General features: G+C 41.8%; 1 protein-coding gene across 3 annotated transcripts in view; it reads right to left on the reverse strand.

Annotated features, from left to right (window-relative positions):
* Positions 1 to 13,861, reverse strand: part of LOC126094496 (conserved oligomeric Golgi complex subunit 1) — a 135,392-nt gene that overhangs the window by 8,613 nt on the left and 112,918 nt on the right. Inside the window, exon 16 of one of the 3 annotated variants that reach the window (XM_049908905.1) lies at positions 11,190 to 11,229. The exons of the other annotated variants lie outside the window; for them this stretch is intronic. Within the exon in view, the coding sequence (XP_049764862.1) occupies positions 11,215 to 11,229 (15 nt within the window). The 3' untranslated portion in view covers positions 11,190 to 11,214. The remainder of the gene's footprint in view (positions 1 to 11,189; positions 11,230 to 13,861) is intronic. 3 annotated transcript variants of the gene reach the window in all.

Below are 13,861 nucleotides of genomic sequence, written 5' to 3' on the forward strand. Positions count from 1 at the left end.
TGCCAGAAATTAAATGTGGTTCAGGTTTCCCCTTTCTCTAATTGGATAACTGTGGTAGATTAGGGTCACGCAAGTTGCTGAAGTGCTATGCACTTAAGACTTGCACACAGCCACTGATCTACACACAATTATTATTATTATTATTATTATTATTACCCACATTTTTGGCCTGGTATCATATCAGGAGTGAGTCTGAGATGCGATTCTTTGCATATAACAGAATGGGGGGAGGGCGTGAGTTGAAGTTCTCTACATACATCGTCAACCATTCTTCAGCTGATCTGCCTGTTACGAGGTGGTTCATAAGCAGCTAGATCCTGTCTTTTCAGAACAATATGGGGTAACGAAGCTGTTATAATTGACGGCTGAAACTGATCACACATATAATCAAGAGACAGTGGCACCGTACTAGCAAAAGTGGTATTTCTGCCTGCACAAGGGGGCTATTGTTTGGGCCCCTCAGTGGTTCAGCATTTGTTTGCTGTGTACAGGCTTGATGACTGCAAGGTTTCTAATGAGGCGCAGACTGGTAAGCATGCCACACCTCCATCACCGTAAGCTCTGGGCAAGCTTCAGCAACCACTGTACAGTGTGGCAGTGGAACGTTATGTGCCACAGGGAGCTGGGATCTAGGCCCTACTGCCTGGATGGTGTTAAAAAAAAAACTCAATCTCAAGATGTGCTGTGCACCAGTGAGATGTATGGCTAGAATGAAAATGCTCGGTAGAGCACTTGCCCGCGGTAGGCAAAGGTCCCGAGTTCGAGTCTCGGTCCGGCACACAGTTTTAATCTGCCAGGAAGTTTCAGATGCATGGCTGTTGATGTGGAATGGTTGTCAGCAGGCAACCTCTGGGGAAAATGTCACATCTGAATTGCGTAGCATTAAACACCTTTCAGCTGTCTAGTTTCCAACCTTATTTTATTTGGCAACCAGTTTCAGCATTTTACTGCACCATCTTCAGGTCCCTGACCGATGTGTAGGAAGATTCTACCTTGGTTGTGATCAAAACAAGGGCCAGCAATACTGGTATTAGTAGATTTTTGCTATAGTGATCACCTCAACCATCATCTGCTGACTCGGCAGTCTGGAGCAGAGACGGCAGCATCTGCCTAGAAGAAAGGAGGATACAGGACATTAAAACAACAAAATGCATTCAGTATGGTAAAGCCAAGAAGATCTATAAAGCCTCCCATAATCATTGTATCAGCCCTTAAAAAGACTATTTCAACAGCCAATGCTTCTACTGAAATGGAGGTAGGTCAGCATTACAACCCGTGTCTGTCAGTGCATGTGTCAAGCTGTAGTTGTATTAGAGCCCACAGCCTTCCAGCCAACTTCAACCTGTCGCACCCCCCCCCCCCCCCCCTTCAGAGAGGTAGGTTGGATGTGCAACCCCATGATTAATGGCTCCACACTATAGTGGAACATGGATGGGTTCAGGCCTCATGCTGAGGAACCGAAACTCCTAGCCCAGGTATATTCTCTGTGCTTGTGTCTACAAGAAACATATTTTAAGGCCACTGACACCCCTGTGTTTGGTGCTATACCCTCCGCTGCAAGGATGACCTGACTGGGGAAAGAGCCGGGGGGGGGGGGGGGGGGGGGGGGGTAAACAACGCACACCACTCCTCTGCTCTCTCGTCGATTACTGATCTACAAGCCGTAGCCATTTAAGTTCATATGGGTCAGCAAATCACTATCTGCTCACAGTCTTTACCCTCGCTGGATGCAAAAGACTCTGAAGCTCTCACAGGCCTTACAGAACAACTCCCCTGTCCGTTTCTCCCACTCAGTGACTCCAATTTCTCGGCTGGGTTATCCTCAGCCATCGATCTATCTTTCTGCTCTCCAGCCATTGCAGAGTCTGCTCAGTGGGAAGCAACTGATGACCTTCATACCAGTGACTACTTCTCACTTTGGATCCACCTGCTGTATGGAGCATTACTCAAACAGGAGACCCGGAAATGGATGGTCAACAGACGCTGGACGCCGTTCAGTCAGCTGGCCGTGTTTAAAAATCAAGGCGGCATCCAGGAATGGGTGGACCAAATCACACAAGTGATCCATCTTACTGTTGACATATCCACCCTAACATCCTTAAGTCATTTTAGGAGGCAACCTGAACCTTGTTGGACCACTGATTGCTGCTCAGCAATCTGGTCAGGCTTGTGGCATTATGAAGGTTTAAATGATACCCAACAGCAGACAACCTCACAGCCTTTCGAGTCACCAGAGAGAAGGCTCGATGTATCATTCAGAAGAGGAAGAAAAGGTCACGGCAAGAGTTCCTGAACTCTATCAACTGTACCCCTTATTCTACAGGATTGTGAGAAGCCATCACGAGGACTTCCAGTAAATACAGTCGTTTACCGACAGCAGCTGTGCTGAAACAGGGGTGTCTCCAAACAGTGCCCGGAGGCATCACTCGGATGACAGAGAATTTTAGTTCGACTGCTGTCAATGCCAGCCAGGATCTGCCGCTACTGTGTGACCGTAGATAGGGGCCAGTCGGACCTCAGATACAACAATTCTTTAGTCTTACAACTGCCCTTTCTCCATATGGGAGCTGGATTTGGCACTGTCTAAGGCTCCCAATACTGCACCCGGTCATGGCCAAATCTAGAACAGCACGCTTTAACATTTGCAATCCGCGTCTACGGAAATACACCTCGTACGTCTTAATTTGATACGGCTGACAGGTCTTTTTCCTGATTAATGGAGAGAGACCATTCAGATAGCTATCCTCAAACCGGCAAAGGATTGAACACGGCCCAGTAGCTAACAGAGCATCCCCTTAATGAACTGTCCAAATAATTAACAATTGTCTCGTGTGGATGCTGGAGACCAGGCAACTACTTAGCCACTCATAGTGTGGATTCAGGAGATTTCAATCCACTGTCAACAGCTTGACCCTTCCAGAGGGGGCTATTCACAAGGATTTCCCATACAACCATCAATAAGGCATACGACACACAGTATTCTAGGGCAGCTCCACCAATGGGTCTTTTGTGGCCACATCCCCATCTTCATATGGTGCTTCCTATCACAGTGCTTTCTCGGTCCTGAGTTGATGGTGTGCTGTCAGCTCACTTAGAGCAGGTGAATGTTTTTCCTCAGAGCAGAGTTTTAAGTGCAACACTATTTACCATAGCCACAAACAGTATCACATCGAGTTCTCTAAAACACTCCTTATTCGAGAGACCTGCAAGCCAGAACCCAGAAGGCATTGAATACCTTAAAGTGCCTTAGCCACAAGTCTTTGGGAGCAGACAGGACACACCTGCTCCAATTTTAAAGGGCTTTCATGTGATCTAGACTATGGGTGCACAGTATATAGATCAGTGAGGCTTTCTTATCTGAAGATTATTGAAACTATCTACAATTGGATTTTTTTTTTTTTTTGGGGGGGGGGGGGGGATTAGACTGGCAACAGGTGCTTCTAGGACAAGCCCCATACCCAGTCTCTGTGCTGAGACTGAGGAACTGCCATTCACCATGCACTGGCAGCTCCTTGTGGTGTGTGAGGCACGTAAATTCCTCACTGCTTCGAATTCACCTGTTCACCCTACTGTTGCTTGTCCATCTCTGGAACACCTTTTCTCCAATCATCCACGAGCAACTGGGCCATTTGGGAACCGCGTGCAGCATATGCTGGAGTCATTTGGAGTGGAGCACGTACAACCCCAACTCCAGGATTTTAACCGCCTGCCGTCCTGGTTACTGCAGAGGCCCAGAGTAATTTTAGATTTAATGCAGTACAGGAGGGGTTGCACTCCTGCATATGTTTCTAATACATTACTTTATATCTAAAAACAAAGATGATGTGACTTACCAAAAGAAAGCGCTGGCACGTCGATAGACACACAAACATACACACAAAATTCTAGCTTTCGCAACCAACGGTTGCTTCGTCAGGAAAGAGGGAAGGAGAGGGAAAGACGAAAGGATGTGGGTTTTAAGGGAGAGGGTAAGGAGTCATTCCAATCCCGGGAGCGGAAAGTCTGCTCGTGTCTGTATATGTGTGTGTGTGTGTGCGAGTGTATACCCATCCTTTTTTTCCCCTTAAAGCAAGTCTTTCCGCTCCCGGGATTGGAATGACTCCTTACCCTCTCCCTTAAAACCCACATCCTTTCGTCTTTCCCTCTCCTTCCCTCTTTCCTGACGAAGCAACCGTTGGTTGCGAAAGCTAGAATTTTGTGTGTACGTTTGTGTTTGTTTGTGTGTCTATCGACGTGCCAGCGCTTTCTTTTGGTAAGTCACATCATCTTTGTTTTTAGATCGACGTGCAAAGGAATTAAGAAAGTAGTCATTTGGATTTTTATCACCAATGAAATCAATTATAGCCATTATTTCTAACGATTATCAACTGTTTAGATAAATTAATCTATAATTACCTATATTGTGTGTGTCTTTCCCCAGTTTCAGCATAGTACTACTATGCTATCTCCAGGATACTCTTGATTGCTATTTTTCATGTGTTGAAGCAGCTGGTTGTGGATTTTTCACAAGCTGGTGACATATATCAACATGGAGCTAATGCACTACTGAGTTCCTATTCATTAAAAGGACCACTGTAGGTTTCTACAGGATGGGAGTGAAAGGACATAGTGTTGAGCTCCACTAGGTGCCGGTAATTTGTAAAGGCAGGGTGGTAATTTTGAGATGCAGATTTTTCTGCAAACTGTGCAGAGAGAAGTTCAGCAGTATCCAGGGAGTCAGAGATAATGTCTCCATTAGAGTCTCCTGTGGGTAGCTGATGTCCACAAATACATTGAAGTTTAATGTGTGGAATTTGTGCCATTATAGAGGAGACATATTGTTTTCAACATTCTTTTTTCCATTTTTCAATAAAAAGCTGTACTTTCACTCAGAGTCATTTAAATGTAATCAAGTTGGTCATATGGGGAAGGCGTTTATGGCATCATAGCACTCTTCATCATTCTCTAATGGCCTTTGCTATTTCATTGAATGCCAGGGTACATGATTTTGTGTGGGAATGTCTGTGGAAAAAGATGTAATTGTGAAAGGAGCTTCCTGCACCACCTCAGCGATATTTTTCTCCTGGGTGATTTGAATCTGCAATTTGGAGGCACAGGCTGGCCAATTATCTCTTTTAAGGTACTAGCATGTTAAAAAGTCATCAACATTTTGGTCTGGTAGGATTGCACGATTGGGAAGTGATCACTGTCACACAGGGCTCCATGGATATTCCACTGCATCATGGTGGTGACGCTCAGGCTGCATACTGAGAAGTCTACACTGGATAAGGTACAACAGGCAACGCTAAAATATGTTACTGCTCCTTTGTTTAGGACGCAGAATCAAAATTCCACGAGAAGGTCTTCTAAGAGTTGTCCTCTACCAGACTTAGCACTGCTACCTCAAAAAGGATTATGAGCATTTAACTCCCCCATTAATATTAAGGGTTTGGGTAATTTTGCTACAAGGCTAGCTCTTGTCTCTCGATGACAGGTACGTAACAGGTAGGTACTTGCATATTGTTACCTTTCCTTATATATGGAAACAGGTAGCTATTGCTCTTAGTCCGTTGTGAAGTGGCAATTGTTTGCTGCAAATGTTAGAATGTATTAGCGAGCATATACCCTCTTTACACTGACATGGTCATTGCAATATGCATTATCTCTAATATTAGAGAGATGGTTCTCTAAGAAAAGTAATTCCTATGTCCCATACTATATGATAGGTTGCTATCAGTTGACAGAGCTCTGCCAGGTGGTGGGTCTATCCATTACAATCCCACTGTAATAACATTAAAGAGGATGAAGCATTGCAGTGAAGGTGAAAGATGAAGGTGTTGTTCTCGTGCTACCTGTGAGGCATGGGCTAACATCCATAAATGTGGATTCTTCTGTACATAAGGGGAGATATGATTCTGTCTGAACTGTCAAATCTGCTTCTAGTTTAGGTTTTTCCTTTCTTTCTGTCTTTCACTTTTTTCTTCCTCTTTCTGTTAGAGTTTGTGCGTGAATTTGTTGTCTTTAAGTTCCAGATTGGGTGATTAACGAACTGCTCTGTGTCACATTGCCTGTGGCTCTTTCAACCACTGGCTTGTGTGAAGTCGCATTTGTGCTTCATGTCGGGAGGAGGATGCCTTGGATGTTGTCCTATCCTCCACTGATGCAGAAACTGTTGAGGTGTTTCCAGCTGCACAAGGATGGAAGCTTTGGCGTTATACGTTTGTAGACTAAAGTAGTTAGTGGTCTCTACTTCAAATGAGTGGTCATGTGATTTGTATGGCTGTGGCTAAAAGGCATATCAGGTAGAAGACTGTGCACAGTGCTTGGAAAAATCTAGACCATTTTGATGATGTGAAGGCATTCCTAATTCTTTGTGGCCACAAGAGAAAGTAACAGGTCTAGCATTTTATTTCTTGGATCTCCTCCCCCCCCCCTTTTTTTTTTGAGCAGAGGGAAGGCTGGTGAATGTGGAGGATGCTGGCATGGGCAACTAACACGTACGGGAAATTGTACACATAGTCGGTTCTCGTGCAAAGCCTTTCGACAGATAGGGTCAATGACGCAGCAGGAAGACATATCACCAACGCATAGGCACTGGAAATGTACTTAACAGTCCATTCGTAGACCGTAACATAACTATCTCAAGTAATTCTTTTCCCTTCAAAACCAAGAATAAAGGCACTCATGTTTATTCTGTTGTACTTAGGGCCTTTCTGGATTTGGCAGATGAAATCCTCATATTGTTAAGTTGAATCACAATCCATCATTGGTCTGCAGCTTCAAGTCTTGGTGGAATAAAATACTGGGTCACACTGAATAATGCAAAATTTGGGAGCCAATAACAACATTAAGAATTAGGACAGATTGACACTCATCGTATAGAGGAGACACTGAACAGCAGCTAGGCATAATTAGAGGACGACTTAGTTACTGGACACAGACCACATTCAGATTTTTAAACACACACACACACACACACACACACACACACACACAATTGTCACTGTTGTCTCTGTGTGGTGAGGCCCAGTTGACGTTGGTAGAAAGGGTACAGGTAAAGTGTATGGTGGGGGACTTCTAATGGCTGCTTTACAGCCTGTGCCATCTATATTATTCCCACCAACACCAGCTTTTCTGAACCACACAAGTGGGAATTCTCCCTGCAACATCCCTTAGTTCCCATCAAATCCCTGGCTTCAACCACAGCTAGCGGCAGTATTCACTTGTCTCAACATTCTTCCCTACTTCCATTTCATCATTACACAAGCTTTCTGTCCCCCCAGTGCGCCCGTGTACTCCTTCCACCCCCCCCCCGCTCCTCACTCCTCCCCAATCCAGCCTCCAAATGCTGCTGCAAATCCTCTGTCCACTACTATAGTATCTTCTCCCACTCGAACCCTGCTCTTCCTTCCCTTCCCAACACATGCCTCTTTCATACACTACCCACCCCAGACCATAAGACAGAGTCCGATAGCTTAGTCTACTTTTAAATATACCTGACTGCTGCTCAGTGCTTCTTTTATGTGCTGAGTAACACTATTCATAATTCATATTCTTGGCTGGTTGGTTGATTTGGGGGAGGGGACCAAACAGCAAGGTCATTGGTCCCATCAGATTAGGAAAGGATGGGGAAGGAAGTTGGCCGTGCCCTTTCAAAGGAATCATCCCTACATTTGCCTCAAGTGATTTTGGGAAAGCGCCATCCTCCCGAATGCAAGTCTGGTGTTCTAACCATTGTGTCATGTCACTCGGTCATATTCATGGGTCAAATTGAGATTTTTATGCAGACTGACAGCGACAGGAACGTCTCCCAGTTTGTTACATTTCACGAGTGCTTGTGACTGCATAGCAATTATGTTTTGATAAGCAGGGATCCATTTCCCATTTTTCTTTCCTCAATGCAGCTACCAACCTTATCCTCACTACATTTCACAAAGATTATGGTTGTAAACGAGTCTCCATTAGTTCAAGAATGTATCAGGTATTGACAGAATTTGTGAGTTCCTCTTCTCTGTGCTTGTGCTTGTTGCTCATCCCTCGATGAGTCCAGATGGCCTGAGATCGAAATGCAACGGGGCTGTAAGTTTCTGCATTAAAGGGTTTCTCTCTATCCACTGAGTGACACAAGTCATTACAGTCATTGTTTTGGTTTAATCTGATTTGTTTAATCTGGGAAACATCTGTCCTGATGGAGGGTACATGACATCACTATGATGGATTGGCCTACCACACTGGTTTTCGAATACATTTATTGTCTGCTTAGTTATTGTGTATAAGGATCTTCTATACTATAGGTACATTGGTGATATCTAAGCCGTTTTTTGCCACCTGATCCACACTACAGTAAAACTTTGGAAAATCAAAGCGAAATCAAAAATGGAACCAAAAACATTTCAGCCAAAAAGTTCACAATCAAAAGTAAAAGGAGAAAGATGTAAGCAAAAGAGATAACAACCTAGAGAAATAGTTGTGTCAACATCAAGGACTCTCATTATGGGCTCTAAAGTATGAGAAGTAAGGGCAGCTGGAGATGACAGATTGCAGCACAAGAAAGGAAAGAGCTGATACAATAGCTTGTTACTCAGTGCTTGCATTACACACGCCCCCTGAGGGCCAGACTGAACGACATGGTACACAATCAGTACGTGTTGATGCCAGGGTACAAGAATACTGAAAATAAAACGTACACTCATCAACAAGGCACTGTTCAGACAAGATCGTGGAGGCAGTCTCATGTGAAGGATACATACAAGGTATGGGTACATCAGCCATAGTTTTTCACCAGTGAATGACACAAGAGTCTACTTTCGAACAACGGGGAGCTGTTTCATCACTTACTGCACTTACAGGTTACCCGTACTTTCAGAAAGACAATGCACAAACATTTGCTCCTGAATAATAACTCTCTTTCCTATTTCACAGCTTCAACAGTGGCATAAATCTCACATGGAACTTTTTCACTGATAAATGACAAAAAGTTTTCTAACTGAGCTTCAGTTGGAAACTGGAATGTACATGCTAATCAATATTCTATTTTTGTTGGGGACAGGTGTGTAGTTATGGAGATCTTATCATGTGAGGCCCTCTGACAGTAAAAATGTTTGCTTATTGCTGCACAGCTGAAGGCAGTGAGATAATACTGCCATAGATTTTTCTAGTTATTTAGAGATTTCCAACTGAGTGTATCTACTACAGGTACAGCAGAATACAAAAAATAAATAGTACTCCAGCAGCAACTCTGAAATGCAGCTGCATGGTGGTATCAGAAAATGTGGCACAGACTGGCACTTGAGATAGGCAAGTTAGGCACATTCAAGATGTTTGTGCAGAAGAGCTCTGAGTGACAGCTGTACCCGGCTATTTTAGTACTGCTGCTACATGGCTTGCTCTCTATCAGTCAATAATAACAAAAGATATTAAAATTCCAGTAAACATTTTTTCGCCATATCTTCCTAGCCCGAACAGTTTAACATGTTGTTAAACTGAATATCACACCAAACTAATTTGGAGCCACTCCATCAAATGTGGGAATAAGGACATAAATTTCCACTTAAAATAATATTTTGTTTCTAGCAAGAAATGAACTTATCCACCAACACTGAGCACTACATGAAACACATTGTAGTTGTACTTGTTTCCATCTACACATTACAAAAACAAAATTCTCCCAATGACTGATACACCCTGGTGTGTGTGTGTGTGTGTGTGTGTGTGTGTGTGTGTGTGTGTGTGTGAGAGAGAGAGAGAGAGAGAGAGGGGGGGGGAGGGAGGGAGGGAGAGAGAGAAGCATTGTCTTACAAGAGTACAGGGGGTGGGGATACAGATATTGTCAACTTGCGTGGTTTTTTTTTTTTTTACAGGGAAGGATGATCGAAATCAATACAGAGGGGACACCAACAAAAGAAATTGCTTTCTTGACACATTAAAACAGTCAGTTCTTGAAATGTATCTATATTCCTCTTCCAATAGTTCAGAAATGCAGAATTACGGATATACAGCTGCACTGGATGCTTAATTTGTCTGTGAGTGAAATAAAGAAATAAGTAAATAAAAAATGGTGATAACAGCTGAAATGAATGAAAAGATGTTCAAACACACAATGAAAAAATAATGATCAAATTCAATTCTAAGATCAATTCTCTCTTTTACTCGTATCCATCCACCAAATCTTTTGTCTTCCTCAAGGTCTTCATAGATACAGACTGAGCTAGTGTGTAGAATTTGTCACTTTCTCCTGTGCTGTTCTCGGTACACATTCATACCATCAATGGTGGCCTTCTCACTTATTCTTAGCAACTGCATTCACACTAACCTCCTCCTGACGGTGCTGTTTCTTACAGTGCCTACCAAAGTCACTCACGTTTTCTTCTCATAGATAGAGATCCACAGTATGGATATGTTACATCCCCCTAAGAGAAGTGGAAGTGTTGGTATCACTATGAGCTATTATAAACAATAAAATTATGGGAAAGAGGAAATGAGTGAGTGTAAAATGGTAGGATATGTAAATATGGAGAGATAATGTAGATAAGTTCTTTTGCCTGTATCATGACTGTATTCCTCACTTTCTATCCTCCTTCCTTCCCTCAGTATGGAGCCTTTCTATACCTCAACATCCGTGAAGATTATTTTACAGCTACCTTCTTTCCCTATGCACCCTCTTTGTGCACTACAATTTAATTTTGTTTATTCCAGTTACCTGCATTTAACAGCTAGTAATACCAGAATCTCCAAGTCACTGAAGAATATGGATATCTGATACTGTACATTAATGTCTGACAAAAAGCATGTTAATTTGAAAGCTGAAGAAATCAATGAATTTCTACTGCCAAGCATATCATAGGTACAGGTGAATTAATTTTCAATCCAGCAATTTCATTTACATTCATCACTCCCTGCAAAACAGTTTAATTAGTTAATGTCTTTAAATAATTTATAATGTATTATTGTACAGAATAAATTAGTGTGTTACCAATCCGGCCATTTGGCAACATTTTAAGAACACAATGTAATATTAATATGAGGAAACACACACACACACACACACACACACACACACACACACACACACACACACACACACACACAGGACGATTAAATGCCAAGGCAAACACTCAAAGTTGTAGTTACTGGCACAGCACAAATTAACAGTCAAGTGCTGTTAGTATAATCAGGTCAACAAAGAAGACACTTCATTTTTGACACTGTACCTATAAATGGGGCTCCGTCAACTTCTTATAGGCGAAAATACTGAAATAAATCATATTTATTGTTATATTATGGCTTTTCAAGGATATAAAAAGTTTTAAAACAACCACAGTTTGATCATATTCACCACAAGATCAGATCATTACATGACATAAGGCACATAACAATCTTTGAATTAATAAATGGTCCTTCAAAATGTAGAGTATGGGAGGACAATAAATGACTTTTAAGTGAAAAGATAAACAAAAACAAGAGACAATCAAATCATTATTTGGAAGCTATATAAGCAGAAAGCAGGAAATATAAAGCAATCAAGCAGAGGTAGCAGACTGTGGAACTATAAAATAGGAATTATCATCATCGGTAACAATTTCCAGCCAGGAGTCAGCCAGTTTTGCACGTAAGTTTTTCCATTTTCCTCTTTTTTTTCGATCATTATTCTGGCATCACTCTGTTTCATTCTTCTTTTCTTGAATGTTCTGCTACACTCTTTACAGCCATCCATTCCTAGGTCATCTTCTTGGTCTCTTGCCTTGGAGCCTTAATTCATTTACCACAAAGCTTTGCTGATAATATCCACTCCTGTAAGGTAACTTCCTTTACCATCTCCCTCATCTCTTAATTTGTCCATCTTTTTACTTCCGCTCAGCTTGTGTGAAATTTTGCTTCCTGTGCTTCTATCTTGCTTAAATTTCTTTTCTTCATTGAGCATCTTTTATAAGTGTAAGTCAGGATAATCAAATATTAGACTCAACACATTAATCCCTTGGTCAACTGTGTGATAGCTTTATTCCATAATAAGTCTGACATTTCTCGGAAATGTTACTGGCTGCCTCCATTTCTCATTGACATCTTCATTTCTTTCTTTTGTTTTGTTTTGTTGAATGTGTCAACTTTTTAAAGTTGTTCCTTTGTAAGTTCATCCTCGGGTAGTCCTCTCCCTCTGTCTGTTCACATCATGAACTCACTCTTCTTCGCATTAAATTTCATACCATCTAATCCAACCATCTCTATCCATGCAATTATTGTTGCTCAACTTTATCTTCCTCAATCCCCCAGAGCATTAGGGCATCACTGAAAGTCAGTAACTTGTGCATCATGTCATTCACAACAAACATGAAATTCAGAGAGGAAGTGAATTTCTCATTTTAAGGCCCTTCTCTTCTTTATCTACTGCCTTATCTCCTACTTTAAATTAGCTTTTACTTCCGTGCCACATTTAATTCAGCCTGCCAATTCCATATTTTTGTCTGCTTGTGTTATCCAGAGCTACCAGTACCCTACTGCAGCACACATTATTATACACCTTATCAAGACCCAAGAAGGCTGTCAGTAAAAGTTGCCCATCCTCAATGTCTTTCCTGTAACTGCCTCACCACATGTATGAAGTCTGCAGTTCACCTCCCAGCATGAAGCATGCTTCATTTTTATCTCATCTTTGTCCCTTATTCTCTTACCTCAAATTTCTCAAATATTTTTGCAGGATGGCAAACCAGTATCACTCTTACATAATTTTTCAGTTCTCTCTTGTTTCCTTTCTTAAAGTCTTCTGAAGTTGTCTTCTTGCTCAAAACAGCTCTCACATGTAAAATGGAAAAACTTATGTGCAAAACTGGCTGACTCCTGGCTGGAAATTGTTACCGATGATGATAATTCCTATTTTATAGTTCCACAGTCTGCTACCTCTGCTTGATTGCTTTACATGGTATAGCCACTGCTACTTCATAACACAAGCTGTTCATACCATTTCAACTGACACCTAATCTACACCTGGTGCTTTCCTCTTGCATAGTTCCCATTACTGATTCAACTTCTGTACAGATCGAATCATTTCTCTTGGTTGTTGTATACCTCTTCAATGTAGCTCTCCTCAGCTTTCCCAATGTGGATTTAAAAGGCTTTGAAGTGCTCTTTCCACATTACTTTTAGTTATTTTTATTATTTACTTCTTTTCCATTATTTTCCTCATGCTGTCATTTTCTGTTCATTTCAACTCTACCCATTAGTTCAACCATTTCTTTTCACTTCTGCTACTATCTTCCTGATGTTACATTCATCCACTGCATCTGGGATCCTTTTCCAGAACATAACTCAAATGTTCTCTTCTTTTCCTCCACTGATTTTTTAACTCTCACTCTATAAAGTTTTTTCCCACCTTATAATGTTGCTTGTTCCTCCAGAAACAAGACACTGCAGTTTCAACAAGTGTTGTTTTAAACTTCTACCATTCCTCTTCTACTGTTCTGAGTTCACTTAAAGGTGCCCTGTTCCTTTACATGTTGTTTTTCTCTGATTTCCTCCTCTTTCAGTTTCCATTTTTTTCTCTCTCCTGTCTTTGTGTTCTTTTTTCAATCGTGGCCCTTTGACTAATCAGTAGCAGGTGGTGGCCACAATCTGATGAAACTTAAGGCATTACCTTTAAGCCAGTGACATGCGTTTTTATTCCTTGTCAAAGATGGTACAGTCCATAGCTGAGGTCCTTTTCTAATCACAGCTGTACCATAATACTTCACAACTTTCTTAGTGCTTATCCCCAAAATACCAAATCATCAACCCATTTTTCTTTCAGAGATCTAATAGCTTCCTTCCTTTCTTTCTTTTACCCAACGGTCCTTTTCCCAATAACTCCTCATATCCTTTTCTTTTCTCTTTTCCCCTGTGCTGGTAGGAACAT

The sequence above is a fragment of the Schistocerca cancellata genome, chromosome 8 (genome assembly GCF_023864275.1).
Source record: "Schistocerca cancellata isolate TAMUIC-IGC-003103 chromosome 8, iqSchCanc2.1, whole genome shotgun sequence".
NCBI classification, from domain to species: Eukaryota; Metazoa; Arthropoda; class Insecta; order Orthoptera; family Acrididae; genus Schistocerca; species Schistocerca cancellata.